We start from the raw sequence: 22,748 nt of genomic DNA, 5'->3' as shown, positions 1-22,748 counted from the left end.
CAATTTTATCTCCCACGTTTTTTGCACGATAGGTGGTGGAAGATGATACGGTTACACTCGGTGTATGGAATCTTCCATACACCACAAATAATATGTCGACATGTGGCGGAATCTATATTCTAATTATGTATCGAATTTGGAGAGATTTAAGAAAAAATAAAAATAATATCTTATTTATGCTGGACATAATCTTACCATATTCTTTCCTTTTTATTTTGACTTAAAATTTAAAAACAAAAAATTATTTTTGTTACGTGTAAATAGTTGTGATTTGTTAGCATCTCATTATTATCCACTTAATTTGGATTTTATGGGAGTAATTTTACGTGTACTGCAATCTCAAAGACTCCAACCTATCGCAGCCACCCATCAAACCCTATAACAGTATAACTGATACCACCAAGTTGATCACCGGTGAGGAAGGCGTTCACCGACGTAATGGTCGTCGCCTCGCCGGTGCTTGGCGGAGAGCTGATTGTGTTGGGTGTGCCGCGTGGGTTGCATGTTTGGGTGGGTGATGGTAAAAAAAAAAACGTAATTTAAAATTTAAAATAGGTAAAATAACAAAAGAAATTATTTATAGTAGTATATAAATATTACGAAGTGCCTAATTCTAAATATTTTGATAGCAGGTAATAAGTGACACATGGAAAGATTGTATTTAAGATAAATTTTTAGATTTTAAATTTGATTTTTAAACTAAATCTAATAAAATCAAAGATCCCATTATCTTATACCCACAATTGCCACGTGTCATAATATTACTGTAGTGTATAGAAGATTCTATACACTAGGTGTAATCGTAGCCTTTTCGGTGGTTATGCTGGCAACAATTAATGTGTGCTCACACAAATAGAGGTGCTCATTGGGCTGGGCTGGGCCGGGCTGGTGTGGGCTAGCTAAGGGTCGGCTGAGCTGGGTAGAGCGGCACTGGCACGACACTAATATAGGACCGGGCTGGTTTTGGGCAGGCCCGGGCACGCCACTATAAGGGCGGGACGGGCCGGGCTGGTTACATTTTTTAAAAAAAAACGGGCTGGGCTGAAAAAACCTACCACTAGCACGACCCGTAGAGCTGACCGGGCCGGCCTGGGCCATGGGCTGGTCGGGCTATTGAATTCTGGCCCGTGAAACTAGGCTGTGCTGGGCGCCCGCTATGTTGTCTACCTCTACACACAACAATAGTTGATTACTCAATTTGGTCTCCGACTTTCAACTATAAAAGAGTATTACTCTCTTCGTCCCGGTCATTTGTTGTCCTATTTTATTTTGGGGTGTCTCAGTCAATTGTTGTCCTTTCTATTTTCGGAATGCATTTGATGAACAATTCGGTCATTTACACACAATTTGATCCACATGTCATTTAATAATTGACCCTCTCCTCTTTCTTTGGTTTTTGTGCCAAAATCAAAGGATAACAAATGACCGAGACGGAAGGAGTATTAATACTTAACCTCTCATTTCATATGCCAACACATCCTACATACTTAAAAACATTCACAAGACTCAAGTTAGTATGCTAGCAACAATTAATGTGCTCACACAACCAATGGTCGATTACTCGATTCCGTCCCCGAATTTCAACTATAAAAGAGTACCACTTCACCTCTCATTTCATATGCCAAACACATCATACATAATTAATTAAAAACATTCACAAGACTCTGGTTCGTATGCTTCTACTTTCATTCTTTGTTCTTTGTTCTTTGTTCTTGTTATTTTATTTTTAATATTATTGTTGTTGCTATTGTTTCAGAATTATTCAGATAGAATGTTAAATGTTTAAATATTGATTTTTGTTAGACACCACCTTTCAAATTTATGTTTATTTTTAACACTTTTCACGTTTTCTTACCCGGCGAAAAAGGTGGACTTTTAGGTGTTGATCACTATTTTTCCTAATAGGGTTATTGAGTGAAACTATAATTCCTTAAATAACGGGTCGTGTTATTTTATTTTATAAACCATTGATTAGACCTGAATATCAATCTTGTTCTATGTTTTATGTAAAAACAATCTAAACAAATTATAGAATAAGACAATCTTACACTGATCAGACGATTTATTTTTGTCATGCTTTATTATTACTGAAACTTGTTAATAATGCATGGCCTTTTTATTTTCCAGGAAAAAAAAACAAGATGTCGAACATTTTCGTGACTGCGGCATTTAAGACTGATATCAAGAACCAAGCCTACATATTCATGAAACGCGAGTACCTGAAAGAGGACTATGCACCAGGTAAGCCAGCATCAGATGAAAAAATAGAGTACGGACCCGCAAATGTTTGTGAGTTTCCATCTCTTAAGAATACCATCTTTGAGGATGCCGGTATTGATTGTGCTTTCGGATCTCACAACCCGGGTGAAGCCTACATTTTCGCATGGAACAATGTTGCAAGATGGATCTACCCATCCGACTCAAGAAACGACGAGATTATTGAAGGTCCAATACCCATTACGACCATGTTCCCTTTCTTAAAAGAGACTGTGTTTGAAAGCGGGGTGGACGCTGCTTTTGAGTCGTCCATCAAATACGAGGCTTACCTGTTTAAGGGCGACAAATATGCCCGTATCAACTATGGAAAACAAAACCCTGGGTGTCTTAACTATGGTTCGATAAAAGAATACTGGCCTGTTTTCAAAAATACTATATTTGAAAATGGAGGTTTTAATGCCGCTTTGGCCTCTCACCTTGAAAGGGAAGCCTATATTATCAAAGGCGATTCTTACGCACGTATCAAATTTACTCCGGGAGAGATTAAAGATGTGCTCATAGGCGGCGGTGTCAACAAACTTAAGGACTATTGGAAGGCTTTGGAAAGTTACCTGCCTCGCCGTCAAGTATTTTTGAATGTTTAAAAAAAAAAGGCACGTTTCATGTGTTGCATGCATGGATGCATGCAGTATTATTAATGAATGAAGGAATACGCAAGAGTGCATTATTATTACTACATTGTATGCATGTCTATTATTATTATTTGTATTTCTGTTGAGTCGGAGATCCAGTCCCTCCTCCTTTGTATTTGTATAATGAATGATGCCATGTACTCTAATTATCTTTTATCCTATTAAATAAAAGGGTTATTTTATAGGGTTTGCTTGGAATAGAAGTAATTATTAAGGAAGTAATGAGAGCTAAAATAAGAAGAAGAAATATGAGGGGATTGGTGATTTGTGATGGTTGTGGAGGGTGGAAAGAGGACGCGGTGAAGGAATTATTACCTACATATGGAATAATGCATTGAGAGGTAGGGAACAATTACTCTTTTAATGGAGTGACTATTACACTATATTTCCCCATTTCTATCTCCAACCCCCATCCCTTCCCTCCATTTTTAGTTCATTTTATCTCTATTACTCCCTTAATAATTACTCTTATTCCAAGCAAGCCCATATGAATAATGTATTCTATGGGTGGTTGCTTAAATTACTCCATCATATTAGTAACTAGTTTGGATGCCCGTGCGTTGCAACGGGGTAATTAACTTAGTAAACAAAAATTTGGTTATAAGGTCTTAATATTTACATCTTATGTCTTATCATTTATTTAGATAGATCAAAAGTCAAAACATCTTATTTAAGAGACGCAAAAGATGTTAGGTTGATAACTAAGTTCCAAGGATGCCTCATATTTATAATTATAAGACCACTACATCTTATGTTAATCTTTCAATGTGGGACAATTATATTATTTTTATATAATCCTACATTATTTTTCAATGTGGACATATAACATACTAAGAAATACACAATTTTATATATATACAAATTATATGAAATTTATACGCTAATGATATCATTTTTACCACGAATCAAATTATGTTATTTTCATAATTTTCTTAACGATATTTTTTTTGCCAAATGAAATGTAAAAATTTTTATATAAAAATTAGAAACATCACTTGAATATAATATATGAAATATATATTTTAATAATTAAAAGATTCTCTACTTTTTTTTTACATCAAAAAATATTATTTATGATACTTTCCTAAATTAATTTTTAAGATCACCCCACCTTATGATAATTTTCTGATGTGAGACAATTCAAATATTTATATGTAGTATATTTACCACACCTGCATTATTTTTCAATGTGGGACAAGTAACACACGAAAAAGTACACCATCTTTTTTGCACTTATTTCGATATCCAACCCGATTTAATAATAATGAGAAAATACTATACTATCTATTTATATTCGTACGTTCTTTTCCATTTTTTGCCACAATTAAAATATGTACAAATGATATGATTTAAATTACATTTTTTTTCCTAACACGACTTTTAAGATGTAATTGAGGGAGCAATACAATTTATAAACAAATGCAAAATATTTTCTTTTTCGGTGCGATTTTTATTAATGGTTAAAAATGATGATGTGTTATAGTTACTCAAATGTAATGAGGCATAATATTACCTATATTTGAAAGTTAAAAAGATTTAATTCTACTATTTATCAAAGTAAAAAAGCTCATTATTGATTTGTTTGTGGATTCAAGATCTTTTTATGCATCACTTGATTGTATTATAATTCTTAAATTTTCTATTTTAGTACAGAGATTATCATTATATGACACACTAATAACTAATTTATGTATATTTAGCACCCATTTTATTTTTTTATTATGATTTTATCTTAAATAAAATTGTTATACTATCGATTGTCTTAAAATAAACATTATAATATCACTAATATAATAATATATAATCGCTTTTATAAATATTTACGTGATTAATATTTGTATAGTATTGTTGTAACTAAGGTTTGTCATTAATACAAACTCCTATAAGAACTCTCTAAGATAATTTTTAAGAGATTCAATAGATTTTGGGTTGATACCCCTAAGTTTCAAATATGACTCATATTTATAATCATGTGATATCTCACCTCATGATAATCTTCTAATGTGGGACAATTCAACTATTTATATGTAGTATATTTACCAAATCTACATTATTTTTCAATGTGGGACAAACAAATATGTGCAAATAATATGATACTATATTCTAATGCTAGCATTTATTTACCACGAATCTAATTATATAATTTTTCAAAAAAAAAAAATTATGTTACTTTTTTGCTAAATGAGATGTATAAGTTTTTATACAAAAATTATAAACATCACTTTGACATAATATAAAACATATATATCATATCGTGGAGATAATAATATAAACTCTTAAGAGCGCTCCAAGACAATGCTTAAGAGACTCAAAAGGTTTTGGGTTGGTATTTAGGTTCTAAGGATGCCTCCGATTTATAATCATATGATTATCCACCTTATGCTAAAATTTCGATGTGGGACAATTATATTATTTATATGTAATATATTCATCACACCAGCATATTTTTCAATGTGGGACAAATAACATACTTAGAAATACACCATCTATTTCGCACATAATTCGACATCTAACCCGGGTTAATAATAATGAGCAAATACTATACTCCCTCGATTCAAGACCAAATACAACTTTCCTTTTTTACACTATTCATGAACGAATAGAATCTTTACGATTCCTTGCAACATGTAAGACAAAATATGGTCATGTGAGATCTTATTTGATTCACTTATAAAGTACAATGAGAATATCAAATTTTTAAATTTTTTATAATGTAAACTTAAAAGATATTTACGTTGTAATTTGTGTCTTGGCAAGTGTGTAAATGAAAATGTTGTATTTGGTCTTGAATGGGGGGAGTACTATTTATTAATATTCGTACATTTTTTTTATAATACTTTTTTAGCAAATGAGATGTATAAGTTTTTATATAAAGATTATAGAATCACCCTACCGTATACTATTATTTCAATGTGAGATACATAATTTAATTATTTAGACGTAATATGTTCATAATGCCTACATTATTTTTCAATGTGAAAGATATAACATACCAAGAAATACATGTCTCTTCTTAAAAAACCACTATTGTATACATATTATTTTTCTTTGAAGGTAAAAACCACTTAGTCTCGATCATTAGATATGGATCTCTACATCGTACATATAACGACTCATTAAAGCTCTATTACTGCATTCAGAAGACAACCATTAGTAAAATCTTTAGTTTTGTATTGTGTCAGGAGAGTACCATTAGTAAAACTTTTTATTTTTTGATTTTCTTGTTCAACCTTTAGTTATTTTTTGATTTTCTTGTTCATATTCTTAACTCTTTCCCGAGTAATTCCCAACGATTTCTACTTTATTTTTATATCATATCGTAGATAACGATAGAAAATCTTAAGAGCTCTTTAAAACAATATTTATGAGACTCAACAAATTTTGGTGGATACATAAGTTCCAAATATGCATCCTATTTATAATCATAGGATCACATCACCTTATACTAATCTTTCGATGTGGGACAATTCTACTATTTATATGTACAATATTCACCACACCTACTTATTTTCCAATGTGGGACAAAACATACTAAAAATTATACAATTTTACGTATTAAGAAGTACACCATCTTTAACATGTGCAAATAATATGAAATTTATACTCTAATGATAGCATTTTTTAACACAAAGCTAATTATATTATTTTCATAATTTTTTTAACGATATTTTTTTGTCAAATGAAATGTAAAAGTTTGATATAAAAATTGAAAATATCACTTGAATATAATTTAGGAAATATACATATTATAATAATTAAAAGATTTTCCACTTTATTTTTTACATCAAAAATTATACTTTCCTAAATTGATTTTGGACATGTGCAAATAATATGAAATTTATACTCTAATGATAGCATTTTTTAACACAGAGCTAATTATATTATTTTCATAATTTTTTTAACGATATTTTTTTGCCAAATGAAATGTAAAAGTTTGATATAAAAATTGGAAATATCACTTGAATATAATTTAGGAAATATACATATTATAATAATTAAAAGATTTTCCACTTTATTTTTTACATCAAAAATTATACTTTCCTAAATTGATTTTTGATGATGTGGACGCTCTCAGATCGCTCGAAAAAACTCTCTTTTATATATATATATATAGATTACTATACAATTTAATTCATCCTATATAATATACGTTCCAATAACACTCTAAGGTGACGGGGAACATGAACAACCGGCCACCCTTACATTTTAAAGGGCTAAGATACCTTAATTCTTACCCTAATTGTAAAAATTAAAAACTCCAATTCATATTTTCTCCCTCCGTTCATTACTCCTCCGCCACCGTCGACAGTCCTCCCTCCGACCACCACTCCTCTTGTGGTTATTCCTCGGCGCCAACTCCCTCCAACCACCATCGCAGCTGCTCACCTCCGCACGCGCCAATTCACCATAAACCTGGCAGGGATAAGTTTGCTCCTGGGCTATATCTTGTGTTTTCTTAGGCTACCCATATGAAAAGAAGGCCTATAAATTGTTGAATTTAGAAGATAAGTCTATTCTTTTTTCTAGAGATGTTGTTTTTCATGAGGACATTTACCCATATGTTAATCATTCTGATCAAAATTATATACCTGTCCCTGTAAGTGACTCCTTTGTTGCACCTAGTATCTTTACACAAACTGTGACACCAAACACTGTTACTATGACACCAGTTCAATCTAATAATCAGGTACCTAACACTCTTAATGAAACTCTTATTCCCCAAATTAGTACAACCCCTTCACAAACCACTGCACCAATACCTAGAGTCACTGTCCAGAACAACACAAGGACTTTTACTAGGACTGTTAGACCACCATCATATCTGCAGGACTATGTTTATCCACAGCAGAAAAACTGTAATGCTGTGTGCTGTCATACTCTAACAAATTTGTGGGAGAATATCTGTTTCCTTAGTTCTTTTTGTGCTTCTGCTTCTAGCTTGTCTACAGTTGTTCCTATCCAAGAACCTAGAAGCTATGATGAAGCAGCCAAATTCCCAGAGTGGCAAGAAGCTATTGCAGTTGAGTTTAAAGCCTTACAGCTCAATGGGACTTGGACACTGGTTCCTTTACCAGTAGGCAAGAAGGCCATATCATGTAAGTGGGTCTTCAAGGTTAAACAAAAGTCTGATGGCACAATTGAAAGGTATAAGGCACGGTTAGTAGTCAAAGGTTTTACACAAAAAGAAGGCATTGACTACACTGAAACCTTCTTACCTGTGGTTAAAATGACAACCATAAGAACCCTGGTAGCAGTAGCAATAAAGAAAGGATGGCAGTTGTGTCAGTTAGATGTTAACAATGCCTTCTTACATGGGGATTTACATGAGGAAGTTTACATGAAATTACCCCCTAGTTTAGAGGTTTCCCAACCTAACATGGTTTTCAAGTTGGAAAGATCCCCTTATGGCTTGAAACAAGCTTCAAGGCAGTGGAATGCTAAGCTGTGTCAAGCTTTAAGAAACAAAGGTTACAAGTAATCTATAAATGATTACTCTCTTTTTTCAAAGAAAGTAGATGGCAAGGTGGTTTATTTGGCCATTTATGTTGAGGACATTCTCATGATTGGGAATCATGCTCAAGAAATAGAAAGTTTAAAGCAATATTTAGATGCTACTTTCAAAATAAAGGACTTGGGTTGTCTCAGCTATTTTCTAGGAATGGAGTTCACAAAAGTGAGCAATGGAATGGTTATCACCCAAAGAAAATTTGCTACTGAGTTACTCCAAGAATTCAAATGTGATTGCACACGACCTATCAATAGTCCTCTGGATCCTACAATCAGATTAACAGCTGATACAGGAAAACTAATTGATAACCCAGCTGAATATAGGAAAATTGTTGGCAAGCTGAACTATTTGACTAACACTAAACCTGATATCTCCTTTGTTGTTCAATTGCTAAGTCACTTTATGGCCTTCCCAAGGGAGCAACACTGGTCAGCTGCCATACATATGCTGAGATACATATCTAAAGACCCTTATCAGGGTATTTTAATGACTGCACAGCCTGTTTATGCCTTACAAGGATTCTGTGATGCTGACTGGGCTGCTTACCCTGAGACCAGACGCTCTGTCAGTGGCTACTTAGTATTTCTGGGTGGGTCTCTCATTTCATGGAAATAAAAAAAAAACAGCAGACAGTATCCTTGTCTTCTGCTGAAGCAAAATACAGGTCACTACGAAGACTAACTGCAGAATTGGCATGGTTAAGCAGGCTACTGTATGAGCTTGATGTGCCTGTCCTATACCAGTTAAATGTGATAGCCAAGCTGCTATACACATTGCTAAGAACCTTGTCTTTCACGAAAGAACCAAGCATATAGACCTCGACTGTCACTTTGTGCGTGAGAAACTTCAAGCAGGACTCATTGATCTATCCTACATACCTACCAAACAACAGCCTGCTGATATTTTCACAAAAGCCGCATTATCTAGCCCTCAGCATAATCACATTCAATCCAAGCTGGGGATGTTTTCACACCCTCCACCTTGAGGAGGGGTGATAGAATATACTCTAACAAACTTATAACTAAGTTTGTTAGAGTTGGTTAGAGTTAACTAATCTTGGTTAGAGTTAACTAATAATTTAGCAATTAATTATGTCGAAATAGAGATTTATAATTTATTACATGTGAAAGCATATGTAACAATGAATAAATGAATTACAATAATTAAATTACTACTAGGTTTGTGACCCGTGAAATTCACGGGTTTATCCGTTTTAGTTGTGATATTTTTATCGTATTGTTAATATTTGTTCGAGCAATTAGTTGTTGATCTATTTAAAAATATACAGCCTTGAAATACATAGAAATTAGTTAGTTAATACCTTATTTCTTTGACAACTTTGGTTTATTTTTTTAAATCGAATCATGCAAGTGACAATGTGGTAGCTACTAATTTTGAGACTCTTGACAACGGAGCAATGACAAAGACGACTCATTATATATACGTGTGTTTTACTCCGCAATATAATAAAGTGGGTTTTTAAAATATTAAAAGTTGAAACCATCCGTATATAATAAATTTCGTATGGAAAAATATCCAATGACACCTTACAAGGTTGTAATTTCAATACCTCAGTATAGTCATCTCCAAATTATTTCCAAACCTCTCCATCAACCCTCCCATAGAAATATCTTTAAAGTCTTATCACCACGTGCATGCTTCAAATATTATTTACATCCGAAAAATATTTATTATATCGATAGAAGAATATTTTAGACGATTCAATTAACGGTTTGGTCAGTATGGTCGGTATCTACTCCATGTATTACGAATTAAATTTTCATTTCAATTGCTCAATAATCTAAAAAACTATATTCCCTAAATTCGAATCCAAAAGGTTCATAAAATTTTTTAAGTTCCTTATTACTATTTCAAGAATTTGATCCATCTCTTGTTATACCTATCTCCACGATCATATATAAAAATAAAAATAGTATTAAAAACTATAAAATAATCTATTCCGGTTTTGAAAAAAAAAATACATAAACTTAAAAATATACGGATTAGAATTTAGAAACCACACTATTTAATATTTATATGAATGTTCACTTTCTCTTCCTTTTAGTACGCTTTCTTTTAGTACATGCTTTGATAATAGTTCTTATGAAATGAAAAAGAAAAATATATGTTAGAGATGATTATACTCCTGAATACAAAAATACAAATTCAAATAGGTTGATCGGGAACGCATATTAGTAAAATTGCACAACAATATACGCTTAATAACAAATTTAAAGAAATATTATAAGATCTCCATTTTGAGATCAACGATCATCTTATAATGGTTAAAAAAGTATAAATCACTTAAAAAAGTAAAGTAAATTTTATAGAATAATAATCAAAAGGTGAGAGTTGGAGAAAACTTAAATTGGAAGAGGAAATGACATAAAAATGATTAATTATTATCATGATGGTTCAAAAAGTAAATTGTGAAATTTTAAAGATTTTTCATTCAATTATTTGTGCTTATTTATTTACCATTAATTATGAGAGTAGTTTTTTTTAGGAAATTATGAGAGTAAGTTTTATGTAATTATTCCTGTTTTGACAAAAAAAAATACATAAACTTAAAAACATACGAAGTAGAATTTAGAAATCATACTATTTAATATTTACCCAAAGGTTCACTTTCGCTTCATTTTATTACATGCCTTGATAATAGTTCATATAAAATGAAAAAGAAAAATATATGTTAGAGATTATTATACTCGTGAATACAAAAATACAAATTCAAATAGGTTGATCGGGAAAGTATAATAATAAAATTACACCACAATATACGTTTAATAAAAAATTAAAAGAAATATTATAAGACTTCTATTTTGAGATCAACAATCATCCATTACTTATCAGTTTCTACCTTATGTTTTTTTACCTTTAATTTTACCTCAGTTTCGTGCCTTTTGTATTTCTTCCCTCTTCAGATTACCCACGTGATGGTTTGTCTTATCTGCATTCACATACGTTTCATGGTGCTTTAAAGTTATATAAAAACTACATTGACCAAAAGATAAAACATCAACCTGGCAAAAACTTGACAAACAAATCAAAACATTGTCACATGTAAGTCACTTAAATTAAACCAACTGGAAAACATGAATTCAAATATAAAGCAAACGATTCATAAAACCAACAACATAAAAAATTAAAATATACTTGATTGGACACAACAACAACAACAACAACAACAACAACAACAACAACAACAACAACAACAACAACAACAACAACAACAACAACAACAACAACAACAACAACAACAACAACAACAACAACAACAACAACAACAACAACAACAACAACAACAACAACAACAACAACAACAACAACAACAACAACAACAACAACAACAACAACAACAACAACAACAACAACAACAACAACAACAACAACAACAACAACAACAACAACAACAACAACAACAACAACAACAACAACAACAACAACAACAACAACAACAACAATAATACTCGACAATAATACTCAATATAATCAATATAATCAAATAAATAAATTAAACCATAAAATATAATCTACAACTTAGAAACTCATGACAAACGGCATATTTTAAATAAGTAAAGTGAATAGAAACTATTGTAGGTATTGTAGGTTTTATAGTCATTACACAACCATAAATTCCCATATTATAATTTAATTTTTAATTTATTTTGTGGTATTATTAAATTAGATTATTGATTGCCGAAGACCTCAAGAGATGAATTAAATAGGACAAAATGTTAATAAAAATTATGGGTGTTGAGTAATATAAGGGGTTTTAATAAAATTATTAACATACAATATTACAAAAATTAATTAAATCGAAAAAACTTTTAATTAATTTGGTGTGTGTTAAGTATTATGAAGAGTTTTAATCAATTTATTACCATGTTTAATTAAAAAAAAATAAGAAAATATTAATAGGAAAATGGTGGGTGTTCAGTAATATGAAGAGGACCTCAAGAGATGAATTAAATAGGAAAAATAAGAAAATAAGAAACTCATGACAAACGGCATATTAATAATGGTGGGTGTTCAGTAATATGAAGAGGTTTAATTAATTTATTAACAGGTTTTATTACAACAATTTTAAAAACAATGAATTAAATAGGAAAATGTTAATAATGGTGAGTGTTTAGTAATATAAAGAGGTTTAGTTAATTCCTTACCATGTTATTACAAAAGTTTCAATTAAAATTTCAGTTTCAATTATAAATTATGAAATTTATTAACATGTTTTATTATAAAAATTTTAATTAAAATATCAATATTAATTATAAATTATGAAATTTGATGTAAATTTGTAAGGGTTATATAAATTTTGGAAGACAATATATTTAATATACAAAATTAATTTAAGAATAATGATTGTTCCGGGTATAATTCCGGAGCAGGATTTGTTACCACGTAAGCTTGTAGAATGATGACTTTGCTTGACTCTTCCTTTCGGCCTCTCCTGAAACAATGAACAAACTGAGGGCTCGGCTTGGTACCGAGCGTACTCACTCCGACGCTCAAGTCAGTGAACTTAAAAGGGATTAAGTTGTGTGTTACTTGGCAAAGTATATTGTAGAGAGATAAGGGAGTTTATACCAGATTAGTGTATTGTGAGATGAATTGTGGATTATTCGATTATTTTCGGATCCCCTTTCTCAATGAGAGAAGTAGAGTATTTATAGACTTTCACCTTTTGTCACGTAGTGGTCAAGTGGCCAAGTGGCAGAGCAGGTGGAAAGACTGTTCTACCCTCGGCCGAGAGACCCATGGCTGGCCGGCTGGCCGAGTTGACTCCATGCCGAGAGGTCTTGGATGTGAGTACGCGGATATGTCTCTCGGCTGGCAGGTTGCCTAGCCGAGACCCAAGTGACAGGCCGACTGGCCGCGTCGGCTAGGCTGTCTGAGATGTTGACTTGCTGTGGATATCTTTGACCTTGCTCAATATGTTGACTCAGTCAGTGGGTGCAGAATATGCCCCATCAATTTGCCCCCAGCGTAGTCTATGCCGTGGTATGGACCTTCGATGAGTGTTGAGCGTATTCTGCGCAAGTTGAATTCCTTCCCCGGCTTCTTCTTCCTCGGCTTGGTTCTGCTTAGGCCGTACCGTATACCCCCTCCACATGGATGTGTAATGGACATCAAATGTGGAAAAGAAAATGGCGCTGGCCGAGACCGAGGTTGTGAGTGCCGTGTGCTTTTGATTGCCCCCTGTCGGTGCTGCCAAGCTCGGTTGAACAGCGGGCCGTTTGGCAAGTAGATACCAAGGATCGTGTTGAAGAAGATACGTTGATTGGCATTCTGTCAAGGAGCGTGTTGAAGAGGCAAATTGATGATAAGGCGGCTGCTGCGGAGGAGGCAGAGGCGAAGAAGGCCGCTGAGGAGGCTGCGGAGAAGGCGGCCCATGCTGAAAAGGTGAAGGCGGCCAGGGAGGAAGCTGAGAGGGCAAAGGCAGCTGAAGCTGCCAAGTCGGCTTCTGGGTCGCCCACTGATGGTGATGCTGCTACTGCTGCTGATGGCGAGCAAAAACAGGCATAGGGAGACGGGCGGTCGTCACCGGATTCACCCGGCCCTTCAGACAGTTTCAGCTGTTCGGGGGCCAACTATTGAGTCTTTCCTCCCTGCCATCTTTTTTTGTGCTTTCAATTCTTATGTCTGTAACCTTTTGCTGTACCTTTCTCTTTTTTGTTGAGCTTTGGTAGGTAGTGTTTAGGCTATCCCTATGGGGACGGCCGTCGACTTCTTTCTTGTATTACCTGTGAACATTTTTAATAAGAGTTTGTTTATTGGCCCTCGGCTTGGCCGGGGCTTTGATCACAATCCTTCATTCAGTTGTCTTCTTTCGTTATTAATTGAGCGCTTTTTTTCTGTTTTTACCTTCGGCTTGGCCGAGGCAGTTAGAATGCGTATCTCAACTGTACTTAACGTTTTTAAACATGTTGGCAAGTCGGTCGCTTCCTCCTTCACTCTCGGTCTGGCCGAGGCGTCATATTTGCGCTTCCCAACGGCCGTTGTGAACATGTTAGCGTATCGGTCGTTGTGTCTCCGTCACTCTCGGTCTGGCCGAGGCAATCGGGGTTACGGCGCGACAGCGTTCGTATCTGTAGACGTGTTGATCGCTTCCTCTTTCACTCTCGGTCTGGCCGAGGCGTCCGATTTGCGTTTCTCAACCGTACTTATACGTTCCTAAGCATGTTGGTCGTTGTGGCGAGTATCAACTGCTGTTGGCAAGTCGCGTTTCCCTCGTCACTCCCGGCTTTGGCCGAGGCAACCGAGTTTACGTTTTGGCCCGCTTTCCGTATCTATAGACATATTGATCGCTTCTCTCCGCCACTCCCAGTTGGCCGGGGCGTCGATTTGCGTCTCAGCGGTGCTTATACGCTTTTATACTTGGTAGTATTTTGCCCTTGACTTTGGCCGCGACGTCTACTCTGGTATGACTATGGAGGGGACAAGTATTTTGATGGAAAACTTGGATTTATTCTTCATAAGGTATAATCATGCGTTGGGGTGCCCACAACGGTCTCGGACACCTCCGCCGCTATACGAAATATTTTCTTAAGTTGTCCGTGTTCCAGTGGCTCATTAGAGGCACACCCTCCATGTCTGTCAGCCGGTATGTACCCGGCCTCATTTCTTCAACCACTTTGTAGGGTCCTTCCCAGTTGGCCGTCATTTTGCCATGGATGTTTCCTTTGTTGGTGGCGGCCGACTTTCTTAGGACTAGATCTCCTACTCTTAAGTCCCTTTTGTGGACCCTTCGGTTGTAGGCTCTTCTCATTCTGTTTTGGTAAACGGCTAAGTTGAGCCGTGTCGTGTCTCGACTTTCTTCGACCAGGTCTAGGGAGGCTTTCAGGCCTTCCTCATTTTCGACTGGGTCAAAGGTTTGCGTTCTAAATGTAGGCACCGTTGCTTCAATTGGCAGGACGGCCTCAGACCCATAGACAAGGTGAAATGGACTGTACCCCGTTGCTTCTTTTTCCGTGGATCGAAGTGACCACAGGACGCCGGGTAGTTCATCAGCCCACCTCCCTTTTAGATCTTCAACCTTCTTTTTCAATCCGTTCAATATGGTTTTATTAGCTGCCTCTGCCTGCCCGTTGCTCTGAGGGTGGCAGACGGAGGAGTATGCGAATTTGATACCGAGCTCTTCTAGTCAGTTCATCACCATGTCACTCCAAAACTCTCGGCCGTGGTCAAATACCATGACTTGGGGTAACCCAAAACGAGTTATGATGTTCTCCCAGATTACCTTTCTTACGGCCGCCGTGGTTTTGGCAGGTACCGCGACAGCCTCGACCCATTTAGTGAAGTAGTCAACGGCGACGATCAGGTACTTCCTTCCTCCGGAGGCCGTCGGAAATGGCCCTAATAAATCCATCCCCCATTGTGCAAATGGCAGGGGACTAAGTACCGGTTGCAGGTCTCGGGAAAGTGCGTGTATCACCGGAGCATGCATCTGACAATTCTTGCACTTCTTGGTCTTAGCTCTGGAATCCTCAAGCATGGTAGGCCAGAAGTAGCCGGCTCGGAGAGCTTTGTGGGCTAGCGTTCTTGCCCCCATGTGATGTCCACAGATGCCTTCGTGAATTCTCACAAGTATGAGCCCGCGTCTACCGGGCCGACACATTTTAAAAGTGGTCTTATTACGGACCTTCTATACAATTCTCCTTCAAATACCAAGTACCTTGCGGCGATCCTTTTTATCTTCTGAGAGAGACTGCGGTCCTCCGGTAACTCTTTTGTTAGATTGTATTTCATTATCGGAGTCATCCACGTCGCCTCGGCTTCTATGTCGCCCACCATGCCGACGGTCTCAGTGATGCTTTTAGTATTCCTGATATCCACCAGCACGGTCCGGCTGACGTTCTTGATGGTTGAACTGGCAAGTTTTGAGAGAGCGTCGGCTCGGTTGTTCTCAGACCTGGGGATGCATTGGATTTGGAAAGATTTCAATTTTGCAGTGTCAGCTTTTACTCTTTCCAGGTATCTTACCATCCCGTCGTCTCGAGCCTCATACTCTCCTTTGATTTGGTTAGTCACCAATAGTGAGTCTGTCTTCAACACAATGTGTTCCGCCCCGGCAGCTCTAGCTAGCTCGACTCCAGTTATCACCGCCTCGTATTCGGATTCGTTGTTTGAGGCCGAGAAGGTAAACTTCAAGGCATACTCAAACTCGTCCCCGTTTGGGCTGATGATAAGGATGCCGACTCCTGAGCTGTTTGCCGTAGAGGACCCGTCGGTATATACTTCCCATACGCCGGGCTGCGATTCTTCTTGGTACATGCACTCGGCCAGGAAGTCCGCAAGTGCCTGCCCCTTTATCGAGGGCCTCGGCTTGTATTGAATGCCGAAGCCGGATAGCTCTACTGCCCATTTGATGAGCCTGCCGGATTGTTCAAATTTTTCCAATGCTTTCTCCAATGGCTGGTCGGTTAAGACCGTCACGGGATGTGCGTCGAAGTAAGGTTTCAGTTTCCTTGCGGCAACGACTGACAAAAGAAAGGCGCCGATCGGTGGGTAATTTCTTTCGGCCAGCGAGTGTATGGCTGATAAAATAGATTGGGTGTTGCTTTGCTTGTCTTCTTCTCGACGACACGCGACCATGGCCGAGGTAACGACTATGTATAGATATAGCGTCTCCCCCAGCATCGGCCTGGACAGGGTCGGGAGAGTTAGAAGATGAGCTTTCAGTTGCCTGAAAGTTGTGCTCTATTCCTCCCCCCAGCTGAAGTCTTTATTCCCCTTCAACCCTTTGAAGAATGGGGTGCTCTTGTCGGCTGACCGAGAGATGAAACGGGCGAGAGCCGCCATCCTCCCGGTCAACATCATAACCTCTTTTCGATTCCTCGGCTCCCGGAGGTCCAGATTGCTTGAACTTTCTCGGATTGGCATCAATTCCCCGGCGCCGACAAGCACGCCGAGGAACTTACCCTGCCCGGACACCGAAGTTGCATTTCATTGGGTTAAGTTTCATCTTGTATTTCCTTAGTGAACAAAATGTTTCGCTCAAGTCGGCCAAGTGCTCGCTGTCAGACTTGCTTTTTACAATAGCATCGTCGATGTAAGCCTCGATGTTTCGCCCTTTTTTATCTTGAAACACTTTGTCACCAGCCTAGTGTAAGTTGCGCCAGCGTTTTTCAAACCGAACGGCATCATTTTATACATGTATGTGCCGTATATGGTGATGAATGCGCACTTAGGCATGTCTTCTTGACCATGAATACTGATGGTACCCTCGAGAAGGCGTCTAGCAGGCTTAGCATAGTGTAGCCTGCCGTTGCGTCAATTAAGCTATCTATTCGAGGCAAGGGATAGCAATCTTTAGGGCATGCTTTATTAAGATTTGTAAAATCAACACACATCCTCCACCCCCCTGATGACTTCTTCACCATTACAACATTTGCTAGCCACTCAGGGTAAGTACAAGGCATGATAAAGCCTGCCTCTAATAGTTTAACTACCTCGGCCTTGATGGCCTCATCCTTCTCGGCCGAGGAGATCCTCATCTTCTGCTTGACAGGGCGAGCGTTGGAGAGCACATTTATCTTGTGAACGATCACCTCTCGGCTCACGCCTGGCATCTCGGCGGCTGAGTACGCGAAGACGTATTTCTTCTTCCTCAGCAGGTCAAGGAGATCGGCTCTGAATTTTGGCTCCAGGCCGACACCGACAGTTACGGTGCGTCCTGGGTCAATTTCCACTTGCTCGGTCTCGGCTCCCTCGACCATGCTGACGTTGTTGGTGTTCATCGGATCACCCTCCTGTTGTAAGGATGGGCTCTTCCCCTTCTCTGATTTCTTCGCCACTTTGAGGGATTGCATGTTACACCCTCTGGCAGATATTTGGACATTGACAATTTCATCTCTCTCGTCCTTTGAGACGAGCTTTTGAGCCTCCCCCCGGTCCGAGACATACATCAATGTCAGTGCCCGGATGGACATCACAACATCGGCCTCGCTCAAAGTGACCCGGCCTATCAGAAAATTATAGGCGGACGAACCATCAATGACCACGAACTCAGATAAAACATTCTTGGCCGCATCCGTCTGGCCGAACATCACCGGCAACCTGATTGACCCCAGGGGTACCAGGCCGGCCCCGAGAAGTGTATAGTGGGTTGGTGCGGGGGCTCGGGTCCTCAATCTTGGGCCGAGATTGAGGAAGCATTCCCTGAACATGATGTTCGTGTAGGAGCCTGTATCAATTAGGCACCTCTTAACCAAGTGGTTGGATATGTCCAGGTGGACTACCAGCGGGTCGCTGTGCGGGGCTACGACTCCTTCGTAGTCTTTCTTTCCGATGGTTATATCGGGGACGGTGGAAGCGGGGATCGCTGTGGTGGGCACAAAGTTGATGGCTTGGTAAAGCTCATTTAGGTGTCGTTTCTGCCCATTAGCTGACCCTCCGTTCTCGTTTCCTCCGATAACCACCTGGATCACTCCCATCCTCTGGAATACTGATTTCCTGTTCGCCCCGTCGGAGCTCGTTTCCGGGGCCCCAGCTACATACTTGCTGAGGGCCCCCTTTCGGATCAGCTCCTCGATGGCGTTCTTCAGATGCCGACAGTTGTCGATCTTATGGCCGGGCTGGCCGTGGTAATCGCAAAATTGGCTTGCGTCGCCTTCCGCCCTCGTCTTGGGAGGTCTTGCCCACTTCTGCCCTTCATTCTTGCTCAGGGCGAAGACCTCGGCCGGAGACTTGACCAGGGGGGTGTGACCGCTGTACCGCTTCTGGGTGTATGGTCCCGAACTCCCCCCGGCGCCCGCCGAGTTCTGTTTCTTGTTAAATCTCTCGGGCCGTGACTGACTTATGTCACGGCGGTCTTCATCAGCATTCTCCCGGCGGCTCTTCCTTTCTGGGTGCCCAGCTTCACTATGGCCTACCCAGGTCTTGTGGTAGTCCTCCACCTTTACGGCTCGGTCGGCCATCTTTCTGGCGGAGTCCAGGTTGAGGACTTCGCATTTGATCAGCTCATTTTTTAGCTCGCCTTTCGGGAGGCCTTTCATCAGTGCGAAGGCCGCCAGTTCGGTGTTCAGCTCACGGATCTGCTGAGCTTTTGCGTCGAACCTCTTCACATAGCTGCGTAGAGACTCGTCATCCCCCTGTCGGATAGTGAGGAGGTCCGATGTCTCCACGGCCCTCCTCTTGTTGCAGGCGTACTGGGCTATGAAGTTATCCCTTAGGTCGGGCGTAGCAAAGATATCGAACCATTAGGCAGCCCCTTGTACCAACTCTGGGCCATCCCATGCAGGGTTGTTGGGAAGACTCGGCACCATACCTCATCAGGCTGCTCCCATACCGACATGTAAGACTCGAAAGTCTCGGCGTGGTCGGTTGAGCCACTGTCCCCTTTGTATGATAGGGACGGCAGCTTCAGTTTGGTCGGCACGGAGACATCGAGGACATAGGCACTGAGGGGCTGTCTGACCACGTGTCGAATGACACGTGGCGATCGGCTCCTCGTAGCCCTAGTCCGGCTTCTTTTCCCGTGGCGGGAAGGGCTTCTTGTTGTCCGACTTTGGAGAGTCGGACTTCTTTCTCCATTTTTTCGGGGGTGGCCTCGTTGCTGCCGCGGCGACTCTGTCCTCCCGCGAGTGGGGGAAGGACTTTGGTCTGCCACTGGCGGCACGGGATCCGCCGGCGTCCTAGTATGCATGGCTCCTTGTATCGCCCCGGACAAGTTGTTCGGGGTCACTTTATGGGCCCTGGTCACCTGCGGGTGTGCTGCCGTCACCGTCGTTGCGGCGGGGGTGATCGGCGTAGTACCCATCAGGTCCAGGAACAGCTTCAGTTTGGCTGCGTCGACCACATGTCCCATGACAGTGACATGGCCGGCAGGCAACGGTGTTTCTGGTAGTATAGGCATCCCGTATGCCGGTTGAATTACTCGGCCGGTTGGGGACTGCCCAATCTCAGAATTAGGGACGGTGTCATCTTGGTAGAATGCGGTTTCGTCACTCACAACTACCTCTTGTTGTTTTGACATCTTCTTAGCTTGCTGGGTGGGTTTTGTTTTGTTTTTTTTTTATTTTTTTTTTGTAAGGGATTTGACTAGCTTTTAGTATCTTTTTCCCACAGACGGCGCCAATTGTTCCGGGTATAATTCCGGAGCAGGATTTGTTACCACGTAAGCTTGTAGAATGATGAATTTGCTTGACTCTTCCTTTCGGCCTCTCCTGAAACAATGAACAAACTGAGGGCTCGGCTTAGTACCGAACGTACTCACTCCGACGCTCAAGTCAGTGAACTTAAAAGGGATTAAGTTGTGTGTTACTTGGCAAAGTATATTGTAGAGAGATAAGGGAGTTTATACCAGATTAGTGTATTGTGAGATGAATTGTGGATTATTCGATTATTTTCGGATCCCCTTTCTCAATGAGAGAAGTGGAGTATTTATAGACTTTCACCTTTTGTCACGTAGTGGCCAAGTGGCAGAGCAGGTGAAAAGACTGTTCTACCCTCGGCCGAGGGATCCATGGCTGGCCGGCTGGCCGAGTTGACTCCATGCCGAGGGGTCTTGGATGTGAGTACGCGGATATGTCTCTCGGCTGGCAGGTTGCCTAGCCGAGACCCAAGTGACAGGCCGACTGGCCGCGTCGGCTAGGCTGTCAGAGATGTTGACTTGCCGTGGATATCTTTGACCTTGCTCAATATGTTGACTCGGTCAATGGGTGCAGAATATGCCCCATCAATGATAATATTCTTTCATATTATAGATATAAGTGAATTAAATTAATTTATAGATAAATGATTTAAATTAATGTCATGTAATAATAAATTGATAATCCCATGTCACATTAAAAATATGCAACATCACATTTAAATATGCCATGTCACATTAAATTTTAATCTAGATGGCTTTTTGGATCCTACATGACTTTGTCTAGGTGGCGTTTATTTGTCATTTTAGGGTAGCCTTTTAATTATATTATATAGATAATTGCAACTCTTATCTAATTTACGTCAAAAATACACTTAAAACGGAATTTCGAAGATGAAAATAGAGGAAAAATAAAAGGTTAGAAACTAAGACAATGAAATAGGTCAGATTAGGGGCGATACTACGATTATTAGTTAATTAAATATGTAATTAGAAGCCACATCCAAGCGAGAAAGAGTTCAGGGACAGAAACCACCTTAGAAGGCGCAACATCTGTTGCGTCCTCTAGAAGAGGCGCAGCTCTTGCGTCTGTTCTTGAGTTGGTCTCTGTCTATGAAGTTAGAACCGCGGTCTATTAATGTTCATTGGTAGATTTAAGATCGATTATTGATTGGGAACTTGAGTAAAAGTGATTTAGCAGGTTATATACGTCTGGAACCGCCATAAAAGTGATAAAAACATATTCGAACGAACTAAAACGAGTTAGATCTTATTTACGGTGTCAAAATTAATTTATTTACTAAACTGGGATTTAAGACAGTTGGAAAACAAAATAGAACAGAATATGAAAAGCATCTACAAAATATGAATCCCAGAAACTTGACATGGACAAATCGAGTTCAAAAAATCCGGGTTTGATTTAATGACGAAAACCCGCAAATATCGAATTATAAGGGATTTAAGTCCAAATAAAACGTTACGATTAAAATGGAGTTATTAAAAGAAGTTTATGTACTAAAAGATAAAAGAAAAAAGGAAAAAAAGACGAAAATGACTAAACAATGAAAACTCGAGGAAGAAGAAGAAGAAGAGCAGGAGCAGCAAGCATCCTCTGGAAGAGGCGCAGCATATGCTGCGATTGTTCGAAGAGGCGCAGCTACTACTGCATTTTTTCTTGACGCCTGATCTCCACTGCCGTGTAAAAACAGTTTTACAGAATGGATTATAGAATCGGTTTTGAATGTACTTTTGACGTAAACCTTACATTAATTGGTACAAAATTAAAAATAAAGTAAAAGTGGGATTTACACCCTCAGACTTACATGTTTGGCGGAACGAGATTGACTAAGTTAATGTTAGCAATTGCTCGACTCGAATGTATGTAGACAGTGCCCTCGTTGGAGGATTTTAAATTGATTGATGTGTAGTGGTCAAATTGGTCGGTCTATGCAACGTGACTGGTACTCAGAAGGATCTGAGCTTACGTGGTCGATTGATCAAGCACGTAGGCGTCAAAAACTTAGTGTAAGGTCTAGAATGCAAAGAGAGAAGAGAAGGGCGGAACTTGCGTGAAAGTTATGGACACCGGAGGTCTCTATTTATACCAAAAAATTGTGAAAGAGTTTTGGAATGACACAAACTTGGAAAAAATCACGGAAATATTCCATAATCAACTAAAAAGAGCTCGAGAAGAGGTGCAGCAGCTGCTGCGGTTCTTCCAAGAGGCGCAACATCT

The 22,748-nt window shown here is 38.9% G+C and overlaps 1 protein-coding gene across 2 annotated transcripts; it reads left to right on the top strand.

The window, feature by feature from the left end:
• Positions 1 to 1,601: 1,601 nt before the first annotated feature.
• On the top strand, positions 1,602 to 3,091 carry LOC141657836 (albumin-2-like). 2 transcript variants are annotated; one of them, XM_074465183.1, is made up of 2 exons: positions 1,602 to 1,667; positions 2,128 to 3,091. In XM_074465183.1, the coding sequence occupies exon 2, from the start codon at positions 2,142 to 2,144 to the stop codon at positions 2,859 to 2,861; it is 720 nt and encodes a 239-aa protein (XP_074321284.1). In that variant the 5' UTR covers positions 1,602 to 1,667; positions 2,128 to 2,141; the 3' UTR covers positions 2,862 to 3,091. The 2 variants fall into 2 exon arrangements, with proteins under 2 accessions (XP_074321284.1, XP_074321285.1); XM_074465184.1 differs by having other exon boundaries at positions 1,617 to 1,671.
• Positions 3,092 to 22,748: the final 19,657 nt, after the last annotated feature.

Source organism: Silene latifolia, chromosome 5 (genome assembly GCF_048544455.1).
Source record: "Silene latifolia isolate original U9 population chromosome 5, ASM4854445v1, whole genome shotgun sequence".
In the NCBI taxonomy this organism is placed as follows: domain Eukaryota; kingdom Viridiplantae; phylum Streptophyta; class Magnoliopsida; order Caryophyllales; family Caryophyllaceae; genus Silene; species Silene latifolia.
The sequence above is the reverse complement of the archived record's forward strand: the minus strand, read 5'-3'. Positions and strand labels throughout refer to the sequence as shown.

What these genes read in the sequence shown, in the direction of transcription:
- LOC141657836 (XM_074465183.1), top strand. Translation starts at nt 2,142, where the DNA reads ATGTCGAACATTTTCGTGACTGCGGCATTTAAGACTGATATCAAGAAC.